The 24,999-nt window shown below is 36.5% G+C and overlaps 1 protein-coding gene across 3 annotated transcripts in view; it reads left to right on the top strand.

The window, feature by feature from the left end:
- The window catches only part of ETFA (electron transfer flavoprotein subunit alpha), a 76,816-nt gene that overhangs the window by 41,710 nt on the left and 10,107 nt on the right, over positions 1–24,999 (top strand). For all 3 annotated transcript variants that reach the window (XM_025918883.2, XM_025918885.2, XM_086711290.1), the window contains exon 10: positions 19,686–19,751. In XM_025918883.2, coding sequence (XP_025774668.1) covers positions 19,686–19,751 — 66 coding nt within the window. The remainder of the gene's footprint in view (positions 1–19,685; positions 19,752–24,999) is intronic.

Here is a 24,999-nt window from a genome sequence, read left to right on the forward strand (position 1 = left end):
TTTCCCTGAACATGCGACAGTAACATCATGACCCCTAAATATTTCAGTGTGTATTTCCTAAGAAAGAAATATTTTTTTATATAACCAAAGTATAAAGTATATTTGGATTTTGTCAGCTTAAATTCTAATTCCAAGTTTCTATATTATAATGGGATATTCCAACTTTATCATTTAGCTTAGTAACCTTCGTTATACTACTGTCCCATCTCCATATGGAATCCAGTTTAGGGTCAAGTATTGCATTTAGTTGCTATAGCTCTTTAGCCTTTAGTCTCATGGTTGTAGTAAGGAATAACTCTCACTTCTTATTTAGCCTCAGTCTTAGGCAGGCCCTCTGTACCCAGACCTCAGGGCTGGGGCTTTCTTACTCCTGTTCCCCACCCCTCTACATGTAGCCAAACTCTGCCTTTTGTCTCTTGCAGGGAGGTGCTGGGTGGCATTTTGGTCTTGAGATAACTTAGATGGAAGATAGAGTTTGGAGATACGTAAGAAAATAAATTTTATTCTGTCCATTTGCTAGAGCTAGTCTGTAAGTTTGGCACTAGGCTTTCTAGGAGCCGGTTCATATTGGGAAACAAGATCAGTGTCCTGATTTACAGTGTCCCTAAGGTAAAAATAAACTAATTGCACATGGGAAGCATAATTTGGCCTGTTATCAAGATCAGAGAGAGATATTTATCCCTTGAGCCCTCATAAAGAGGACACTATTGATTAACATCCTCAACAATACTTTTACTATAAATAGGACAGTGGTTTCATAGGGTGTTTTTTTAATAATGTCCCTCAGTGTCAGCCAGTTGCCTAATATTTTAGGTACAGTTCTGTAAGGAGCCAGAATTACTTGGTTTGGGGCTTGCTGGTGTGGTTTTCCCAGGATAAAATTTCAGAGTAGTGATTTAGTTGTAGAACTCTTCTTCAGATGAAATCTTCTCAGGAAGCCCCATGAGTAGCAGGGAAAGTGGAAATGAAGTGGGGTGGTATAACCAAGAGGGCTGCTAACATAGCCCTTTCCTTTTTCTTTTTCCTGAAAAGGTCTCTATGGCCCCTCTGCAGAATAACTAAAGCCCTGAGCACATTTTAAAAAATCACTTGTCCATGAAAAACTGGATTGCATAGCCTCATATAGTTTTCCACAAATAGATCTACCTGAAATGAATTTTGATTTTGCCCTCTGTTAGTGTATATCAATATTATGTTGTACCAATTTTTCAAGCTCTTTATTTAGTATTATTTCCCCTATTCTCAGGCACTGATCTTTCTCCTTCTACTTCAGAAGTCAAGTTGTTCTCCCTATAAAAGCAAAACAATACAACTTACCTTTATACATCAAAGAAAGAGGTGAACTCTTTCTAATTTAATGCTAATCTCTCTAACCTGTCCTTGGATTCCATAAATTCCTACCTCCTTCAGGATAGTCCATTATTTACTCCCATGGTCTGGATTCAGAACCTCTCTGTCTCTACTGGCTCATTTTCATAATCTTTTTTTTTTTAATTTTTATTCATTTTTGAGAGAGGGGGTCAGAAGGGGCAGAGAGAGCAAGAAAGAGAATCCCAAACAGTCTCTGCCTGTCAGCTCAGAGCCCCATGTGGTGCTCGAACCCACAAAATGTGAGATCATGACGAGCTGAAATCATGAGTTGGATGCTTAATAGACTGAGCCACCCAGGCGCCCCTCCTTTTTATAATCTTAAAAAAGAAAATTCAGGGCTCCTGGGTGGTGCAGTCGGCTGACCATCAGACTTTGGTTCAGCTCATGATCTTACATTCGTGAGTTTGAGCCCTGCATTGGGTTCTGTGCTTACAGCTCAGAGCCTGGAGCCTGCTTTGTATTCTGTGTCTCCCTCTCTGTCTGCCCCTCCCCTGCTCACGCTCTGTCTCTCTCTGTCTCTCAAAAAATTTTTTAAAAAGTTAAAAAAAAAAAAAATCCTTTGTCTTCCCAACAGCCTCTTTTCCCCACTAAGCTATCACCCATTTCATCTCTCTTGTCAGGCTAAGCTTAAAAAAGTAGCTTACATTTGCTAAATCCACTTTGCTTCCCATTCTTTTCTATTCATTTTTAAAATATGCATATATAAAAATAATATAGTAAACACCTTTGTTTTTTACTACTAAATTAAAAAATATTATAATACAGTTGAAACCCCTGTGTACTCTTTCTTTAATATATATGCTTCCCTTCTCTCAAAAAGTAACCATTACCCTAAATTTGGTGATGGTGATTTCATACATCTCACTTTTACTGTGTATCTACAGTTCCCTAAACAGTCTGTAGCTGAACTTTTCAACTTGAGTACTATGAATGATTTACAAGTGTGACGAGATGTTGATCCTGTCAGCCTTTGGAACAGGAGACATGACTAGCTGGTTTTGTAGCCCAGTGCACCATACAAATGGTACCATTTTCTGTGTGCCATGTTGTAAAAAAGTTGAGAAACACTGATAGGTAATATCGTTTTGTATACATTTTGAAAACATTCTATCAACAGCATACTGTATGTGTTCTTTATGTTTTTAAGTCTCATGTTTGAGATTCTTCCATTTTAATTCAGGTGAAGGTTTTTCATTTGTGTTTCATTGATGTATGGTATTCTGTTATATAAATATATCACACTTCACCCATTTTCCTACTAATGGATGCTTATTTAGGTAGTCTATAATTTCTGCTGTTATAAATACTGTTCCTTGAAGATTCTTCTGGCTCCTTGTATGTTAATGTTTCCCCAGAGAAGTGTGCCTGAGAGTGAAACTGCTCGATTACCGGAAATGAAGTGTTCACCAAAGTGGCTGTTTACACTTACCAGCAGTTTATAAAACTTACCTTCTCCCATCCTCTTTGAACTTTGGTATTTTTGGTTTTTTAAAGTTTTGTGGTTCTGGAGATAGATGGTAGTTCTGGAGATAGCAGTGATGGTTTGCACGACAAGGCAAGTATACTTAATGCCACAGAACTATGCTTAGCAGTGATTAAAATGGTAAATTTTATGTTATGTATACTTTGCCACAATTGTTTTAAAAAAAGCTTTGCTAGTCTAATGGGCATGAATCTCAGTTTTTTATTTGCTTTCCCTGATACTAGTGAGGTATCTTTATATTCTAAATTCCATTAATTTTTTTTTTCTCTCTGAATTTCCTGTTCCTATCTTTTTGCCCATTTTTCTATTGAATTGTTCTTATCAACTCTTGGAAGTTTTTAATATCTTTTGGATACTAATCTTTTGGTTATGTGTGTCGCATACATGTTCTCAGTTTTTAGCCGTCTTTTTCTTTATATCTTTTGATAAACAGAAGCTTTTAATTTTAATGTGGTTCAACTTACTGTTTTCTTTTTTGGTATCTACTGTCTGTATTGTGTTTAAGAACTATTTTGGGGCGCCTGGGTGGCTCAGTCAGTTAAGCATCTGACTTCAGCTCAGGTCATGATCTCGCAGTCCGTGAGTTCAAGCCCCGCGTTGGGCTCTGCTGACAGCTCAGAGCCTGGAGCCTGTTTCAGATTCTGTGTCTTCCTCTCTCTCTGACCCTCCCCCGTTCATGCTCTGTCTCTCTCTGTCTCAAAAATAAATAAATGTTAAAAAAAAAAGATTTTTTTTAAAAAGAAGTATTTCCTGGAGGGGCTGGGTGGCTCAGTCGGTTAAGCGTTCAACTTTGGCTCAGGTCATGATCTCACAGTTCATGGGTTCAAGCCCCGCATGGGGCTCTGTGCTGACAGCTCGGAGCTTGGAGCCTGCTTTGGATTGTGTGTCTTCCTCTCTCTCTGCCCCTCCCCTGCTCGTTCTCTGTCTGTCTCTCTCAAAAGTAAATAAACATTAAAAAAATATATTTCCGGGGCGCCTGGGTGGCGCAGTCGGTTAAGCGTCCGACTTCAGCCAGGTCACGATCTCGCAGTCCGTGAGTTCGAGCCCCGCGTCAGGCTCTGGGCTGATGGCTCAGAGCCTGGAGCCTGTTTCTGATTCTGTGTCTCCTTCTCTCTCTGCCCCTCCCCCGTTCATGCTCTGTCTCTCTCTGTCCCAAAAATAAATAAACGTTTGGGAAAAAAAAATTTAAAAAAAAAAAATATATATATATTTCCTAAGACAAGGTCTTATGATACTCACCTGTATGTGTTTTGAAAACTTTTAAAATTTGCTTTTTACATTTTAGTTTATAATCTACTTGGTTTTATTTTATTTTTTATTAAAAAAAAATTTTAATGTTTTTATTTATTTTTGAGACAGAGAGAGACAGAGCATGATCAGGGGAGGGGCAGAGAGAGAGGGAGACATAGAATCCAAAGCAGGCTCCAGGCTCTGAGCGGTCAGCACAGAGCCCAACACGGAGCTTGAATTCACGGACTGTGAGATCGTGACCTGAGCTGAAGTCGGACGCCCAGCTGACAGAGCCACCTAGGCGCCTCTACTTGGTTTTATTTTGATGTTTGGTGTGAAGTAGGTGTTCAGTTTTTTCCTTGTATGACTAATCTCCTCCTCCACTGATCTCTAGTGTTACCTCTTACAAGTTTATATAGCCCACAAGTCTATTTCTGGGCTCTCTGTTCTGTTCTGTCAGTCAGTGGTTTATCATTGTACCTGTACTGTATCTAAAGCTTTAGTAATAAAATTATGTAGTTGGGCAGTATCCCTTTTTCCCCATTCTTCTCCAGAATGGTCTTAGCTGTTCTTGGCTCTCTGCCTTTCTCTTGCAGTTTTAGAATTAGTTTCTCAAACTCCACAGTTGAAGTTTTGATTGGAAATTGAAGTTGTTTTGCGCAAATTTAGTGTGATTCTTGCTATTGTGTAGTTATTGAAAATTCAGAGAACCTTAAATGATAAGAATTCACCAAGGTTTTCGACATAATATAAAATATTTAAAACACCAATTACTTAGTTCTTTCACACTTACTAAACTCATTATTTAGAATGTTTCTGGACAGAAGGCAGTGATACTGGATGGTATCAAATATTTCTTCTGCATTGCTCCAAACATGTATGAATTGTTATATGAATAAATAATGAAAGATTTGCTAAAGGCAGATAATTCTTAGTTAATAACCAACGCCATATAATATACTGATTGAGGACTTGCCCAGGTGAGATTTGGTCATGAGAATTAGGAGAATTCAGTGGTGAGTCAGGGTGCATGGGAGGAGTTGGTAAAGGGGTTCACATTCAGATGCTGAGAGGTGATGGACAGTTTTCTTGTCTCCTAAGACTCCAGAAATAGATGCTGTGAATCATTGTCCAAAGCCAGGTAAGCAACAAGATTAAAAAAATCTCAAAATGGATATCTCTTTGTGTTCCCATTAATTGTAGTTATACAGTGTGAACATAAGATACGATCCTGTCAAATAGCTGAGATACAACTGTTGAGTGGACACAAAAGTCTCTGAGATTCATAAGCACTTTACATGTGCACTCATGCAAATTCATTATTATTCTGTAAAAAAATTTATTTGAATAGTGAGTTCTGGATTTAAAAAGTACAAGTTGTAACAAATATTCAGGCAGCAAAAATTCAAGTGAACTTATGGATGCATAGATTTAATTGGGGTGAGTTGACATCTTTGCAATATTTTGTCTTCTATACAACACCATGATTTTATTTCTCCATTCAAATAGTTTTATAATTTCTTTATAAATGTATACAGATAAATAAGGAATGCTATTGATGTTTATATATTGCTTTCATTAACTTATCTGTAGATTCTTGGGTGTTGTACATGCATAGTCATGTCTTGTCTTCTGGAAATAATGAAATTTTGTCTTATCCTTTTGTTTGATTTTTTTTTTTTTTTTTTTTTTTGGTGCTGTGTCAGCTATTAACCTGGACATTGTTAATAGAAGTGGTGATAGTAAATACCCTGTCCCTTATTTTCCAGGAATTTCTTCTAGGTTTCACCACTAGGTATGATATTTGCAATCTGTTTTATCAGATTAAGAAAAACAAGAAACAGAAGTTTTCTATAATAGTGTCATATAATTATTGTTTACTTGCTTGCTTGCTTGTATAACCTTGGACAAATCACTTCTGTGTACCACAGTTTTCTCAACTGTATAATGGTGATAATAGTCTCTATCTCATGGTAAATAGTAAAGATAGAATAAGTAATATGTAAAACACTTAAAACCATACCTCACATATAGTACAAGTGCTATGTGTTGGCTATTTTTATAATTATAAATCCTTGTTTGCTAAGAGATTTTTTGTTTTGAAATCATGAACAGATATTGAAATCTTATTTCTATAACTCATATTTGGCAGTCTCATTGGATTTTGTTAGGACATTAATTAATATTTGTTGAGCTTAGTAGAGTGTCAGACTTAAACTATGACTAGAATTTAATTTGGCTTTTTAAGGCTTGGCATATTTATTGGTACTTCCCGTTTTACGTTTTTCTCTGAATTGCCTTTTAGAAGCTCTGTTTGACTTTACGTCCTATCCATCCAAACATATAGGCTTATTGCAATCATTAAAGAATCTGTTATCTACTGCCAGGGAAATATGTTTTTACACTTAGTGCAACTTCTTAGTGGAAGTAGATTACTTTGTATTTTGGTATTTTACTAACAGATCAGTGGTCTGTTTATAACTCTGAGAGTAGGGGAATAGTTACTAGGTGAAGAAGCAGTTTGGGGGAATTTACCAAAACAAGAAATTTTGTTTTGGGGGTTCTGTTTTGAAAATTCACTTATGCTGAAAAAGTCTGTGTAGGAGCAAACTTTATATAGAGTTATTTGTATACAGCTGGGACTGAATTTATGGACTGCTTTTCTGACTTGCTAAAAAGCTAAAGATTGACAAGCCCTTTCATACTGCATTATCCAGCTTGGCTTTTAACTCCGAGAGAACTGTGTTCACAAATTGATGCTCTATTCCTTTGGGGTTGGTATAGAAGCATTAAATTGTACTAAAATATTCATATGTGAGTGCATTTAGCTGAAAGCAATTGATGTTCTATTCCCAAGAGGGCAAAGAGAAATGCTGTATGGACCTGCAGTCCAGAAAACACCCTAAGCATGCTTCTTTAAGGTAATTACGTGGCCAGGATGATCAGAGTCCTTACAGTGAAGCTTAAAATGACAAAGGAGAAGTTGTAGAATTTATAAACTGAGGTTAATATGTATAAATTGTTCAGTTGTGCAACAGTTAAAAACTTAATTGGTAAAAATTAGTTCTAATTACATCTTTGAGTTCAAATTATAGCTTTGATTTATTTTCTTAGCTTATTTTCTGATTTTTATTAGACTGATTTCTTTAAACATTTATTCCCAAAGACCAAGATCAGTGAAGTTTTTTATTCATTACTATTTTATATATGAGGTTGAAATTTTTAACTTTTGGAGAGTCTTGAGCTCTTTTTACATGTATAACTGTTTAAAAGCATGCCACTGTTATGATAAACTGACATGTCTTGTAGGCAATCTAATTTAACAACTGGCATGAAAATCAATAAGAGTAGACAGATCTTTGTTGCTTTATTGTAGCTATCTTTGTGTGCTAACTTGGAAAGAAGAAAACTATTCTAAATTTCTATTTTTATTCTAATTGTATTTTTGGTTCTTTCATGTAAAAGCTAATTTATTTTCTCATGTATAGTTTCAGATGTGATAAACATGCACACAAATGTCAGAGAACATAAGACATTGTAAATTAAATAAAATGGAGAATTGATCATTTAGCATACATACTTCTGTCCTTGTGTTCACTTTAGGGCCAAAGATAATTGAGCACTAAAATCTTGTACAAAAGAACATTTGAATGACTTAATCTAATATCATTCTATATTAATATTAACTGAACTTAGTCTGAAAAGGAATTTGGGAAATGGTGTTTGGGACAGAAGAATGTATTCCATTTCCTTTTTTGTTTTTTTAAAGTTTATTTTAGAGAGAGCATGTGGATGAGCTGGGGAGGGGCAGAGAGAGAGAGAATCCCAAGCAGGCTCTGAGCTGTCAGTGCAGAGCCCAACATGGGGCTCAATCTCAGTGAGATCATGACCTGAGCCGAAAACCAAGAGTCAGTTGTGTAACCGACTGAACCACTCAGGCGTCCCCTCCATTTCCTTGAAGTGAGGTTACTTAGAGGGTCTCTGGTTAGGTTGGATGAATAGTAAATTTATTATTTTCTTACAGGTACTTTCTTTTTCCATATTATTAGTGCCACTAAAAGTCTTATAACTTTAGAAAGTACTTCAAAGAGTCTTTGTGTAACTTGGGCTGAACTTTACAACTCTGGTTGCTTTTTTTTTTATCTTAAAAAAATTTTTTTTAACGTTTACTTATTTTTGAGAGAGAGACAGTGTGAGCAGGGGAGGGACAGAGAGAGAGAGGGAGACACAGAATCTGAAGTAGGCACCAGGCTCTGAGCTGTCAACACAGAGCCTGATGTGGGTTTCAAACCCACAAACCACAAGATCATGACCTGAGCTGAAGTCAGGCACTTAACCAACTGAGCCACCCAGGCGCCCCTAACTTTTACTTTTTAGAACAGTTTTAGCTTTACAGAAAATTTGCAAAGAAACTACAGAGAATTCCTATAAATCTTGTACTTGGTTTCCCTTATTATATTTCTTTAGCATTATGTGAAATATTTATTTTTTATAATTGTCAAGACCACAAGATTCTAGAACTTAAGTTTTTTGAAGATGGAGAATTATGTGAAGGCTTCTGTCAAGGTGATAACTTTCTAATAACTTTTTTATTATGGTATAAAATCTAATAAAATCTGCCATTTCAACCATTTTTGAGTGTACAATTCAGTGGTATTAATTACATTTACAGTGTCATGCAACCATCACCACTATCTATTGTCCAAAATTTTCATCACCCCAAACTGAAACCGTATACCCATTAAGTGGTAACTCTCCATTGCCTAACCCCCACCCCTATTTCTGGTAATCTCTGTGTACTTTATGTCTCTGTGATTCTTGCCTATGCTAGGTATTTCAAGGAGGTGGAATCATATAATATTTGCCCTTTTGTGTCTTATTTCATTTAGCATGATTTCAGATTTCATTTATGTTGTAGCATGTATTAGAATTTCATTTCTTTCTATGGCTGAAAAATATTCCAGTAATCTTCCATGAACATTTTGTTTATCCATTTATCTGCTGGTGGGTATTAGGTTGGTTTGTTTTCACCTTTTGCCTATTGTGAATAATGCTGCTATGAACATTCACATACAAGTATCTGTTTGAGTCTGTTTTTAGTTGTTTTGAGTATACATCTAATTGTAGGATTGCTGGGTCATATGGTAATTCTGTGTTTAGCTTTTTGAGGAACCTTCAAACTGTTTTCCTCTGGTTACTTTATAGCTCTCATGAGGTCCTGGGCATAGAAGTTACCTTAAGAATTTTAGAGTAAAGATCAAGAAATGCTGTGCAGAAGCAATGGCCTAACTCTTCTTAGTAGTTTTAGGAAAGCGGCAGCTTGGTAAGTGAAAAGAATACTGCCTGGAGGTCAGGTTCTGGTGCCATCTCTGTTTTGTGGACCTCAATTTTTTCATTGATACAATAAAGTGATTACATAGATAATCTTAGAGATGCCTTACTACTCCAAAATTCTATGTATGTATATATAATTTAGCATGTTCTGACTTAGATCAACTAAAACCTTGCTGACAAAAAATTTTATAGTCAGATTTCTTACTTGACCTGCTAAAATGCAAAGGTCTGTAATAGACTGATTGTATATCTAAGTGTTTTGATGGCATATACCCAAATATTTCAATGTAAATTAATCACCTGAATAATTTTAGTAAAGTATATAATAATATTCACTTTTTCTGGCTTATGTTTAAACTTGCATTGCAAGTCACAATGCAGTTGATGTTCTTATTTTCTAAAAAAAATCTTTTAACTTTGCATTTGAGCAAATGGGTTATTAAATTTATATTTTGAACTAAATAGGTGTATAATGAAGTATATGCTAGTGGTATAATTTGTCATCTGCTTTGGACATACTGTAACTAAGCTGTTGTGAAGAAGACATTTACTTGGCTTCTTCTGGGGAGAAAAGGTGGGCCGGAGAAAGAATATAGAAGTACTTATGTCTAAAGATGAATTTAGGATTTCAAAGAATCTTTGTCTAAAAAATCCAAGCTATATATTCTGTGCCTGGTAAACACCAAGTCCATCACATTCATGTGAGGAACCTTCAGAGGCTACATGAAGACTGTTACTTTTTTTTCCTAAATGGGCTTTCTGGCTTTGCTTCTAGGCCTTTCCCATTAGGTTATTTAGAACCAGATACTGACTTCATTGAAAACTGGATCAAAGTTTTTATCTGAAAGTATTGGCTATAGTTTTTAGTACATGTTGTATAAACATTGTCAACAACAATTAAGAAATAATTTCCAACTCTTGCCTCTTCTGTGAGTCAGTCTCTGACGGATTTGTAGCTAGTCTGTGTTTATGGAGGGCCTGCAAATTCCAATTGATATGCAAGTGGTTGGTAGAGAGAGGAATATAAAAGATGTAGCTTATGTCCCTTCTCAGAATATGAAACTTATAGCTGTTGTACTGATATCTTTAATAACATGGTATACAAATTGTTAGCTAAAATTGATAGTACTTTTTTATATATAAACTTCAGTTTATATATAACTTAAGTTTATATATAAGTTAGCTGTTCATTTCATCTCATCTTGTGTTAGTGTTTTTTCTCTAAGGTAAATATGCTCACTGCACTTTTATAGACTAGTGGCTTCAGTTGAAGTATATTACCAGTACTGTCATAATATTCAGTTATTTGTGGTGTAGTAGAAAATGTACTGAATTTAATATTAAAGTACTTGGGTCAAGAAGCTGGCCTTTTATAGGTACACTATATATATAACCTTGAACAACACACCAAGCCTGCCTGAGCCTGTGCTTTCTCTTCTATAAAATGGGAATACTTTTTTTTTTTTTAATTTTTTTTTCAACGTTTTTATTTATTTTTGGGACAGAGAGAGACAGAGCATGAACGGGGGACGGGCAGAGAGAGAGGGAGACGCAGAATCGGAAACAGGCCCCAGGCTCCGAGCCATCAGCCCAGAGCCCGACGCGGGGCTCGAACTCACGGACCACGAGATCGTGACCTGGCTGAAGTCGGACGCTTAACCGACTGCGCCACCCAGGCGCCCCTAAACAAATTTTTTTAATAAAAAAATTTTTAAAAAGTATTCCCAGGGGTGGCGCAGTCGGTTAAGCCAGGTCTTAACTTGACTTCAGCCAGGTCACGATCTCGCGGTCCGTGAGTTCGAGCCCCGCGTCGGGCTCTGGGCTGATGGCTCGGAGCCTGGGGCCTGTTTCCGATTCTGCGTCTCCCTCTCTCTCTGCCCGTCCCCCGTTCATGCTCTGTCTCTCTCTGTCCCAAAAATAAATAAAAACGTTGAAAAAAAAATTAAAAAAAAAAATTTGTTTAAATGTTCATTTATTTTTGAAGAAGAGTGTGAGTAGGGGAGGGAGAGAGGGAGATATAGAATCTGAAGCAGGCTCCAGGCTCTGAGCTGTCAGCACAGAGCCTGATGTGGGGCTCGAACTCGTGAACCACGAGATCATGACCTGAGCCGAAGTCAGATGCTTAACCGACTGAGCCACCCCGGTGCCCCTAAAGTAGGAATAATTTCTATCCCATAGAGTTATTGTTATAGTTAAGTGAGATAATGTATGTAAGGTATACCATGGAACTCTAATGATTAGTATACCATCTTGACTCCTGATAAAACCTGAGGTAGTCCTAGTATAGGAGCATTGTCTAATGGCTGGGACATACCTTCAGCTTTAAACCAAGAGTATGGGTAATGTCCTCCATTCATGTTAAAACTCAGTTTAGCCATAATCCTGCCTGAGAACTTCATAATATAGGCAGAGAACTGTTGGAGAAAAGACCCATAGATAGTTGTGCCTTGTGTTTTGGAGCCTCTTCCAAAAAGAAAAGAAGCTTAACACAATTTGGCAAACAGAGGAAATAGTTTGGCCTTTTAAATGAGCAACAGGATGAAATACAGCAATATTAATGCACAGGAGACTTGTAGTAATTAGAAAATATAGTTTGGTGAATCTACTTCTCAGAGATATTCATTATTTGCTATGATAAATTCCATTTAATTCCTAACATGGCATTTGTCCTCTGTTTGTGTGTTGTGTTTTAGCTGTAACAGTTGCTGTTTAAGGTAATGCCTCTGTAGTCTTCTAAATAAGAAGGTTGAGAAAGCATTTGTTATCTTGTAAAACTGTTGTCCTGTCTGCGACAGTCTTAGGGGTATTGTTTTTGAGCACGTAATATTGGATCTCTGAACTCTAGAATTGCTTTTATGTTCCTTCCCTAGCTCTGGAAAAGGAGACTGTTGGTAGAAAAGAAGTTTTAAACCTGATTTTTAAAGAGATGAAGCAAGGGTGCCTTTGTGGCTCAATAGGTTGAGCGTCCGACTTTGGCTCCCGTCATGAACTTGCAGTGCGTGAGTTTGAGCCCCGTGTTGGTCTCTGTGCTGACAACTCAGAGCCTGGAGCCTGCTTTGGATTCTGTGTCTGCCTCTCCCTCTGTTCCTCCCCCCTTGGCACTCTGACTCTCTCAAAAATAAATAAAGATTTTTAAAAAATTATTTTTAATTTGCTTAAAAAAAATAAAGAGATGAAGCAATGTTGGCTCAGCTTCTCTGCTCTGAAAGCTTCTAATTAAACTAATATATTCTTATTTTGTATAAACAAAAAGGTAAATGTTTACACCTTTCCTTTCTACTTTTTTTAAAGTAAAGCAGATCTGAAGTTGCTATAGGCAGAATACTGCCCAATTCCAGGAAAAAGTGAATGTATGAGTTTATATCATAAAACTCATGTAATTTCAATTTCATATATATATGTTTTACATAGCCAATATGGGTCTTGGTATTGAAACTGGGTAATGTATCTCTCTATATGAAGATTGTGTTCGAATTTTGCAAAGAAATTTACCCCAACTTTCTAAACCAGTCTAGGAAGTTGGGCGAATTTCTAGCTTTACAGCTAGTGCTAAATGCAATAAAGAAACTAATAGGTATCAATGAAAAGAAATTTTTCCAATACATTATCCCAGAAGAATTGTATCAAATTAGTAACTTCCTTGAGATGCTGGTAGTTGCCGCTTTAAAGTGGAATTTAGGGGTGCCTGGGTGGCTGAGTCAATTGACTCTTGATTTTGACTCAGAGCATGATCCCAGTGTCATGGGATTGAGCCCTGCATCAGGTTCCATGCTGCGCATGGAGCCTGCCTGAGTCTCTCTCTCTCTCTCTCTCTCTCTCTGCCCCTCTCCCCCACTCTCTCTCTCTCAAAATAAAAAAAATAATAAAAAGTAAAGTGGAATTTAGATAATAGTTGGCTGTCCTTTGCCTTCTACTTTAAAGATTTAGTGATCATTTAGTAATAATAACATTAATAATAACACCAAACATATTTTGAACACTATACATGCACTGTGTTATTTAATAATCACAACAGTTGTATTAGCTGCAGTTATTTATCTCCATTTTGCACATGAGGGGATTGAGATTTTGAGAGGTTAAATAATTTGCCTGAAAACAGATGGTAGGGAAGAGTTAAGATCTGAACCCATCTCTCCCTGATCTTTCTTATTTAGTTATATTAGTGATTGAATAAATGTAGTGGTTTTGTGTTGTGTACTTACGCATTTCAACTTTCTTGAGTTGAGATCTTAGCTCGTTAATTTTCTATCCTTGTTTCCTAATATAAAAAAATTTTTAAGTTATAAATTGTTTTTTGTTTTTGGTTTTTTGTATTACTTTAGCTACATCCTACAGGTGCTGATATACTTTGCCCTTTTTTGGTGTTTTGTTCCAAGTATTTTTTGTGTGTGTGTGTGTGTGTGTGTGTGTGTATTTTGTTTATTTGTTTTGAGAGGGAAAGAGAGTGGGGAAGGGAAAGAGAGAGAATCCCAAGCAGTCTCCCTGCTGTCAGTGCAGAGGCTGATACAGGGCTTGAACTCATGAACCATGAGATCATGACCTGAACTGAAATGAAGAGTCAGGTGTGGGGCACCTGGGTGGCTCAGTTGGTTAAGCGTCCAACTTCAGCTCAGGTCATGATCTCATGGTTCATGGGTTTGAGCCCAGCATCTGGCTCTGTGCTGATAGCCTAGAGCCTGCCTTCAAATCTCTCTCTCTCTCTCTCTCTCTCTCTCTCTGCCCTCCTCCACTTGTGCTGTCTCTCAAAAATAAATAAGCATTAAAGAAAAAAAATTTTAAGAGTCAGGTGCTCAGCTGACTGAGCCACCCAAGCTCCCCTTGTTCCAAGTATTTTTAAATTTCTATTTAAACATTTTTTTAAAAACTCAGATTATTTAGATACTTTTTTTTGGAAAAGTATGAGTTTTTAAGGATAGATTTTTTAGGTCCTTCTAGAGTTTTAAGAAATATATTACTTATGAGAGGACAAAACTTGATAGTTTCTTTTCAGAATAAAAATTAACTGTATTCAGCCAGTAGTTTTCGTGTGCTTTTGGTTTTCCTGTAATAGTCCACACTACCTGAAATTTGATGGACTTTTGTCATCATTTATGACACTATTGGCTGCTCTTTTGTTTAATCTTGATGCCTCTCATGCTGGTCTTCAGCTTTGTTATACTACTGACTTTTCCTTTTCTTTCTCTTTCAAAGTTTAAAACAACCTATAAATGCTCTTATTCTGAGCCAATACAGGCAAAGCAGACACGTGAAACTAAAGTCGTTTTATCTGTAGCTCTCCTTTCATACCATGTGCTACAGTACCTTTGTAGAGTGTACAAGAAAGTTCTTTAGCTTATTCTAAAATTATCTTGGATCTGTGCTATCCAGTACGGTAACCACTAAACTACATGTGGCTATTGGACACATGAAATGTAAATTAGTCTGAATTGAGATTATTATTAAAATTAATTTCACTTGTTTTTTACTTTATTTAATGTGGCTAATAGAAATTTTAAAATTAAATATGTGGCTCACACTATGTATCTTTTTTGGATTTAACAACATTAGACAAAAATTGGCGTTAGACAAAAATCACAATGTGTAAGTCAGAGACCACTTTCTCCTTAGCTTCTGCACTAAAATCCTCTGGAGAGTAGGACTCAGATAACACCACTTGAATTCCAGGTTTCCTGCACAAGGTTTGGGTTAAGCAGGAGTGATGTTAGTACATTCTTTCTGAAGAAAGTAACTGAAATTCAAATAATCTACCAGAGAATATTCTGGCCATGTTGATTCCACAGGTTGGTTAGATTTCTGTAAAAGTATTTTAAGACTGCATTGTAGTCATCTTTCTGTTTATCAGACATGCAGGTTTATCAGTAAGCTAGGACCAGTAAAACCTGCATTTAATAGCTTATTTTGTCTGAAGGACTAAGGGAGCCAGAGTAGATGGGATAAGCTGCAAAAGTGGGCTCCTGTTGGGCAGAAGATAGAATTGACTACAGAGCAGTGTCATCCCCTGACCTTTTCATTTCTCAGTGGCAGATACTGAAAGCATTTGCACAAGAGACCAGAGCTCTGTCATACTTTGATGTTTTTTCCCTTAGCTTGGATTATAGATTTTTATTACTTTACCTTAACCTATGTTGCTAGACTGTGAGCTTCTTGAGGACATGGGACAAAGAATCATAGTTGTCTTTATAGCCCCTATAAAGTATAACAGCAGTATCAACAACTATGAAGTCATAGTTAACTCTCAACTTTTTAGTCTCTCAACTTTTTCCTGTTATGGCATACTTAGAAAATTACAGTATTTGTACCACAGAGAATTTTGGCTTCCCTGTGCTTCTAGTCTATACAACTTTTTTGTATGAATTAGGAGAAAAGTACCCTTTTCTCAAGTTACTTTACCGCCATCTGTTGGAAAATTATTGTAATAAATATGCAGTTCTGTAATGACTATAAGTGATGGCTCCCTCCAGAGCTGTTCCGTGTACATAGTACATAGTACATAGTATATAGTACATAGTTGCTCAGCTGTACATAGTAGCCTTGAGATTACCTCAGGAGCCCACCTGGCCAATGAGTGGGCTGAGGAAATCAATATTTGAGCATACCTGAAGGCACATCAGTGTCTTGGGAAACTAGATACTATGCCAAGGACTGAAGCCTCACAGTACCCTTTGAAGTAGGGTTCTTATAATTCCAGTTTTTCAGGTGAGCAAGCTGAGGCATAGAGGCTAAATAGCTGGCCCACAGTCACAGGTCTACCAGGTGGCTGAACTGGAATATAAACCTAGGCAATGAAATTCTAGAGCCTAGGTTCTTAATCATAGTGATATACTCCTCTTGTAAACCTTTGTTAAACCACACTGGATGCAGCACTTTCCAAGCCCTATTCCTGTTTTCATCTCAGCCCACTGTAAGGTATTTTAGAGCCCTGCCCCTGAATTCTTGAGCCTGTAGCTGTAGTCTTTTTTAGGTTTTGACAAGAGAAGAGTAATTTGTGCTTTCTCCTACTGGTCCTTGTTTCTGTTGAAGTGAATGCCATCCCTTCTTTCTATTTCAGAATAACCTCTGGTCCTCTTACCACCCTGGTGGCTTTCTTTTTCCCACAGTCCCATCCCCATTCTTCATTTGCAGAATGACCATCCCAAACTGCTGCCAGCTCATGTAGGTTGATCTAGTCTCACTTCTAGATTCTCTCCCTTTGTTAAGGCTGCTAGGATTTTATCTCCAGAACTACCCCTCCCTACTTCTGTGTCTGTTCCTTTCTTTAATCCTACCTTTTTTTGAACCCTTAATTGCTGTTCTTCCCTCCAAGTCACCTCTCATTTTCTCTCCAAACTATCTTACTTACTATCTGATTTTAGAAGGAAAGTGCCTCAGGGCAGGGATTGCCTTGTTATGTTGTGAAGCAGTGTCTAAAGTGCTCCATAAATTAGCATCTGTGGAGAGTTTTATACATACTAATTATTATTATTGAAATACAGAAATGCTTTCTGAGCCATGAGGAAGCATCCTAAGATAATAGTCTAATTGCCTGTACATGTTTTTTAAAAAAGAAGAAAAAAGTCTCTCTTCCTGCCTCAGAGAGCTATCAGATCTCAGAACAGAAGCCCAAATCCCAGGACTCTTTCTGGTTATTATTTCAATGCTTTTATATTTATTCAGAGAACCATGTTTGTAAGACAGTAAAATAAGATCCTGTTGGTCATGTGAACCTATTTGGACCACTTATACTGGTCAGAGAGGCAGGAATGGCCCCTTGGTTTGCTTTGGCCCAGAATCTTTTATTTCCTTAGTGACATTTATGGTTAAAGTCAATGGTATTCATATCTCATGGGGTTTAAAGTAAATTTCATTTATATTTATGTAGATGTTTACTGCCAGGATGATCATTTTTTATTAGCATTTTATGATGCAAATGGAGAAGCTTTTAAGACTTGTTGAATTTTAATGTAGACATGTATGTTAGAAGGACTCATTTACAGAATTATTGATCCTTTACAATGCTTGCTTTGAGAATACACTTGGAAGAGTGGTTAGTGAGACAGTTTTCTATCTGTACGTTTGTCTTTCTAAATAACTTGCTTTATAAATCTTATTGTCCTGGTTTTTCTGAATGTGAGATTTATTAGTAAGTGTATTTTGATTAACAATTTAATGAATGATCTTTTGTGAAAAAAATGCTAGTCAAAATAAACTGAAATGGTGTTAAAATTATCATTTGAAGTTACCTGTAAATCTTAAATAAAAAAGTGGTGCTTTTTCAAAGAAAAGAAGCTTGTTGACCACTCCATGCCTGATCATATATTATATATATATAGATGAGATATATACATCACATATATATGAGATGTATATATCTCATCTATATCTATATCTGTATAGATAGATTGTTGGGATTGGGATTGTTTTTTATTCTTTCCCAAACATTTTACTTCCTGCAGCCTAAGACAGTCTTTTAGGCCAAATTGGACTTACTTATCTTTATAGAGCAAGTTGAATTGGGAAACAAGCCCACATAATTTTTAGATGATTTAACTTACTTTGGGGATTGTTTCCTTTTACAGGGTACACAGTGGTACCTTGCTGCTCTAGAAGCAGTTGGACAATTTATGCCTTTAAAGATAAGACCCGGGGGATATACCATCCCCTGGCCTGGTCCTGCTGGAAAGAGTTAATAGATTTCAAGCTGCATAAGAGCTTATGGATCATCTATTCTAGTAGTTCTTAGCTCTGGCTGCACATTAGAGTATCCTGTGGAGCTTTTTTAAGAAGCTCTAGTGTTGGGGCTGTACCCCTTCTGTTTGCAATTGGGGAAACTGAGAGAGGGAGAAATTGGCTTGTATCCAGCCACATACCACACACGCTTAGGTATTATGAAAAATCCTTATTCTCAGATCTTAGTTGAAATGCTGTCACATTTTGGAGTGAGCAGTTATTAAATTAGATCATAAGCAGTGCAGAAAACAGGGTGGGACCACCTGACACTGTCATTGACTTTGAAGTGTCTACCCAGTAATAAAACATATAAAAATAAAAAGCCACCTTCAGTGCCTTCCACCTTAATCATATTGAGGAGAGTCTTTACTGTCAGTTGTGATGAAACCGTAGTGTCAATCTGTTTACATAGTGGGTGAACCCCCCTACCCAAGGTAGGACTTGCTAGTTCAGTTTAGGTGTGGGGAAAAGCTTTTCAGTTAAAGCTTTAATTATATCCAATAGATAGAATGGAGCAGCTAAGCTCTTTTAATTAAGCACTGATTAAATTGGTTTTCCATGATAGTTTTAATTTTCAAACATGGACACTTTAAATTTTTTAGATAAGGGGACAGAGAGCAGCAGTCAGTTATCATTTTCTTTATTACTTCAGTTATTACTGGGGGTGAAGGGTTAGGAGGAGGCACAAATACTGTCATCAACATTTACTTAGAAACTACAGTGTGGGGCCCTTTTATTAAGTGCTAGAAATACAAAGGTTACGCCTATGCCTTCAAGAAGTTTATATTCCTTACTTAGGGAGACTGTGTGTGCATGTACACATGCATATGTGTCTGTTAGAACCTCTTGAGGCTGATTTGTAGTTTTGGTTTTTCTGAATATGAAGTCTAATAAATATATCCTAATTATCATTTTTAACAAATTTCTTTTTATGAGAAGCCAGACAAGTCAAAATATATTTTAGTATGTGTTTATATGTTAATGTACATTGTGTGTATATTGTGAATGGATATATACAGAATGATGAGTTAAAGTGTGATTATCTAAAAGTAGCCCAAGGGACGCCTGAGTGGCTCAGTCGGTTAAGCGCCTGACTCTTGGTTTTGGCTCAGGTCATGATCTCGTGGTTTCGGGAGTTCAAGCCCTGTGTCTGGCTCTGCGCTGGCAGTGTGATCCTGCTTGGGATTCTCTTTGCCCTTCCTCTACTCGCGCTTTCTGTAAATGAATGAATAAATAAATAACCTAGACAAAAAGTGCTACCTCACAGGAAATTGTGAGATTAAGTGAAACAGGTGATGTAAAATGCTTAATATAGTGGTTGGCACATATTTAATGCTCATAGATTCTCATTATCCACATGTTTATTATTCAGAGGAAAAAGAAGACTATGGATTAGGGAGATCAGGGAAGGAGGTAAGCATAATTTAAGTAATACATATTGCATCTTTTCTATTTAAACTATCTTCAGTCTGAGACCTGAATTGCTAATAGCACATACTGTGGAAGATACAATATAATATATATAACTATGTATTAATGATAATGGTCTCTTTTGTTTCAGGAGCTTTATATTGCTGTAGGAATATCTGGAGCCATCCAACATTTAGCTGGGATGAAAGACAGCAAGGTAACTACACAATAATAATGATCCTAAAAGAAAGATTTTTATATTTTAAAATTTTGGTTTCACTCTGTTTCCATATAGTTATACAGTGTATGTAAATTCAGCCATTCAGATTAACATTTCTTTCAGGAACTGAAAGAAGTACAAGCTGCTGTTCACTGAGTGAAGGTGTACCATTGGTAGGAGAGGCAGTGCCATGTCAGGAAAAAAAAGTGTGACCCTGAGTCCCAGCTTTGCTACTAGCTTACCACATGATGTGTCCTGTCTGCACCTCTGTTCTTTGCCTAACACAGGTGTTGGTTGATGATGTCTGAGGTCCCTTTCAGCTCTGAAATTAGTGGATAGAAAATTTAGGGTGAAAACAGTTTGATGAGGTTCTGACCATCTAACTAGTTTATGAGATTTCTCATCCCTGATTCTCTATCTGCTTTACCCTGGTCCCCTAAAAGTCCCACCCTCATATGTCAGCACAGCTCCTCTTCTCAGGCTGTTACTAAAGTGTGACGGACACATTTGGAGTTGGAGCATCTTAATATCTGAGTAATTGTTAAAAATACAGGATGTAGAGGAAACACTTGATTTTAAATTGCTGCTTGGACTATATCGGGAAGTCCTGTGTCATGACTCTGTGAACATATATTTCAGAATATGACACATTAATTCATGCATACGAATGTACAGTTTGAATTATGAACTTAGTCTTTCATGAAGACAGAGATGCTTCTGACACTCTGGCTTTTATGCATTCAGATGGAAGTTTGATATAAAAGGTAATAAAACTTTTAACAGGTTTAACTTCTAACTTGAAAAAAATGCATCCACTACCTCCTTGTAACCTCTAAATGAATTGGCCCAAAACCAGTCAGATTTCACAGTTGGATGGCAGGTTTCTTTACTGAGATATGAAAACAAGCAGTGCCAATGGGGAAAATGTTATTGCTGCATTAAAGAAAAAAAAAACACTCTAGTACAGTAACCTTAAAAAATACTTTTAGCTGGGCCAGTTCAGACATATCTAATTCTGCTTCTCTAAAATAAAAGATTCTTCCTGCCAAGAAGTTCCTGGTAAAAATTGTCATCCCATGCCAGCAGGACTAGCTTGCAGGAGAGATGGAGTAGCTAGTATATGTTAAAGCAAAAAGGGAACAATTGAAGTAAGGTGACCAGTGTTCGGGAACAATCTGTAAGAAGAAATTTGAGCCAAGAGTTTGTCTGTTTATGCAGTCAACAAATATTTATTAAGCACTTAGTTTGTACCAGATGCTGGGGATGCTTAAATGAAAAAGGCATAGCCCTTGTCATCAGTGCCTTATGTGGGAAACACAACAAATTTTGGTTAAGGTCAAAAATGGGATATTAGAGTAATTGGTTTATATCTGATAATCACATTGCATACAAGCTACAGTTTTAATTAGCATCATGGTATAGTTTAGAGAATATGAGATTTGGTCGTTATATCAAATGAGTCAATGTAATGAAAGCACTTTTTGAACTATATATGTATTAATTTCATTGAATACAATCTGTGCTTTAAAAGTTGTGTAAGGAAGGGGAGCATTCTTAAATACTTTAGTGGTTCCTTGCCCACAGTTGTGTGCTCTTGCTTTAAAAATAACTGCTATACAGTAGGAATGAAAAAGCTTTCAGATGATTAAACTGTCAGATGTTTGACTAGGTGGCCTCCAGGAAAATCATTAACCATCGTTAATTAAATAAATCTCTGCTAGTTGCTGTGAAGCAGGCTTACATATTCCCAGAAGAGAAACACCTCCATACAAATCAAATGCTTGTGATTCAAAATGTTAGTCCTTGTGACTTTGGATTTAAAGTTCATATTGAAACCATCATTTATTGTCTTTGACCACACATGTTTCTCTGGAATAGTAGTTACCTGGACTGCACTGTGCTCTAATCTCAGATATTCTGGAATATTTTCATCTCTTTGAGGGACCCTAGAGGAATTACACATATGTCATAGAGCCTATATTTTAAGCCAGCCTATATATCAAAGTTCTTCTAAAATGTGTTCCAGCTGTTTTCATGTGATAGAGTAATAGGCATTAGAAACTTAATTTTACTTCTAGAGAAATGAATTATTATAATCTATTAAAATAACACCACATTAGGGGCACCTGGGTAGCTCAGTCGGTTAAGTCTCCACCTCTTGATTTCCACTCGGGTCATGATCTCTCCATTTGTGATATTGAGCCCTGCATCAGGCTCCTTGCTGATTTTATTTTATTATATTGGCTTCTTGGGATTCTCTCTCTTCCCCTCCCCCACGTGCACATGTTCTCTAAATAAATATTTTTTTTAAAAACAAACATTTTTTTAAAGCAAAAATAATACCACATTAGAATCTAATATTAGAGTCAGTACTTTACTTATTTTGAGAGTGAGTGCACACGTGTACACGTGTGCATGAGTGCAGAGAGAGGGATACACAGAATCAAGCAGGCTCTGGGCTGCCACTGCAGAGCCCCATGTGAGGCTGGAACTCACAAACTGTGAGATGATGACCTGGAGCCAGTATCAAGAGTTGGACGCTTAACCGACCAAGTCACCCAGGTGCCCCTAGAGTCAAAACTTTAATTGCAGTGGTGTTAGAAGCACCTATGGAGAATACCAAACACTTTGTAACATATATGTAAATCTGTTATTAATAAATTGGATAATTGGTAAATGCAGCACCTTTTTGTGTGACTGTTTCTCCTTAATCTGTTACTAATTGGTCATTATAATCCTTCATGTTAAAAATTCTTGTAGGAGATAAGAGGACCTTTTGGTAGTTCTTGTAGGAGACATAGTAATTTATTATATTATATTTGCTGCATACCTAAGGACTTAAACCTTTTTGTTTTAAAGTTCCTTACTAACAGGCTGACTAGATAACTTCTATATTGTAATAAAGACCCAGGATAATAATTTAAAAATAGTAAGTGGAATGCAGTATATGGAAGATAAATAGTTTGAGCTACAAACTATATGAATTAGGGTGTGGATTTGTTCTGGTTTTGTTTTTGTCTTTTTTTTTAAGTTGAAATCCAACATTTAAAATCACAAGTTTAGGAGCACCTGGGTGGTTCAGTTGGTTAAGCATCTGACTCTTGATTTCGGCTCAGGTTTGATTTCACAGTTGTGAGATCAAGTCCTGCATCCAACTCTGTGCTGAGCGTGGAGCCTGCTTGAGATTCTCTCTCTCTCTGTCCTTCCCAGACATGCACATGTGCACATGCTCTCTCTCTTTCAAAAATAAAAAAACCCCGCATTTAAATTTATATATTGTTAACAGGACATAGAAGATATTAATCATTTTATAAGTGAAATAAGCTAAAGGTTGACTAATCATAATAAATATCTAATGATTTAATAAAGTAGACTTCTAACTATCATATTGAATAAAACACACCAAATATAAGGTACTTAATTTTTCATTCAAAGGTTTCATTCAGTGTATCTAAAGTTTTTTGATAAACTGCAGAACTTTTCAGTTACCTTTTGTTTAAGTCAGATTATTGAGGTATAATTTATATATAGTAAAATTCAACTTTTTAAGTGTACTCTACTTAAAACAAAATTCTGTGGTAAAATACACATAAAATTTACTATCTTTACCTTTTTTAAGTGTAGAATTAAAAATTGTGTACACATTGTCAGTGATATTAAATTATTCATAATGTTGTGCAACCATCACCACCATCCAATTCCAGAATTCTTTTCATCTTGTAAAATGAAACTCTGTACCCATTAAACAATAAGTTCCTAATTTCCCCCCATACCTCCCACCTCCTGGTAACCACAGTTGTTATACTTTCTGTCTCTATGATTTTGACTATTCTGAGTACCTCAGATAAGTGGAATCATCACATATATTTGTCTTTTTGTGACTGGCTTACTTCACTTAGCGTATGTTGTTGGTGTTCATCCATGGTGTAGCATATGTCAGAATTTGCTCCTTTTCTGAGCTGAATAATATTCTGTTGTAGCTGTATAACACATCTGGCTTATGTATTTATCCATTGATGGACACTTGGGTTGCTTCCATATTTAGGTATTGCAAATAATGCTACTGTGAATATGGGTGTGCAAATATGTCTTTGAGCCCTGTTTTAATTTCTTTTCAGCATATACCCAGAAAGTAGTATTGCTGGATCACATGGCAGTTCTACTTTTAATTTTCTTTTTTTTTTTTTTAATTTTTTTTTTCAACATTTATTTATTTTTGGGACAGAGAGAGACAGAGCATGAACGGGGGAGGGGCAGAGAGAGAGGGAGACACAGAATCGGAAACAGGCTCCAGGCTCTGAGCCATCAGCCCAGAGCCTGACGCGGGGCTCGAACTCCCGGACCGCGAGATCGTGACCTGGCTGAAGTCGGACGCTTAACCGACTGCGCCACCCAGGCGCCCCTCTACTTTTAATTTTCTAAGGAACTGCCATAATGTTTTCCACAGTGGTTGTACATTTCACATTCCCACCAATAGTGTACAAGAGCTCCAATTCTCCACATTCTTGCCAATACTTGTGGCTATATATATTTTTTAATAGTAGCCATTCTAATGAGTGTGAGGTGATATCTCATTGTAGTTTTGATTTGCATTTCCCTAGTGATCAGTAATGTGGAATGCCTTTTCATGTGCTTATTTGGCTATTTATGTATCTTCTTTGGAGAAGTGGTTATTCAGGTTGTCTTTTTGAATAGGCTTATTTGGGGGTTTTTTGTTCAGCTTAGAAGTTTTATTAAAAAATATTCTGTATATTAATCCCTTTTCCAATGTATGATTTGCAAATATTTCTCCCTTTCTCTGGGTTGATTTTTTACTCTGTTTATAGTGTCTTTTGATTCACAACATTTAAAAATTCCCATGAAGTTCAGTTTGTCTTTTTTTCTATTATTGCTTATATGTTTGATGGACTATCCAAGAAATTATTGTCAAAAACAATGTCATGCAGCCTTTCCTCTGTGTTTTCTTCTAAGAGTTTTATAGTTTTAGTTAGGTCTTATGCTTAAATCTTTGATCCATTTTGAGTTACTTTTTGTTTTGGTATTAAGTGTCCCAACTTTATCGAGTTTTCCCAAAACCATTTGCTGTAAAGGCTCTCCTTCTGCATTCAGTGGTCTTGACACTCTTGTCAAAAATCGTTTGACCGTATATGTGAGTGTCTATTTCAGAGCTCTCTCTATTCTATCCCGTCCGTCTGTATGTGTGTCTTTATGCCAGTACCACACTGTTTTAATTACTGTAGCTTTG

The sequence above is a fragment of the Puma concolor genome, chromosome B3, assembly GCF_028749965.1.
Source record: "Puma concolor isolate L17-30 chromosome B3, mPumCon1.1.hap2, whole genome shotgun sequence".
Lineage (NCBI taxonomy): Eukaryota > Metazoa > Chordata > Mammalia > Carnivora > Felidae > Puma > Puma concolor.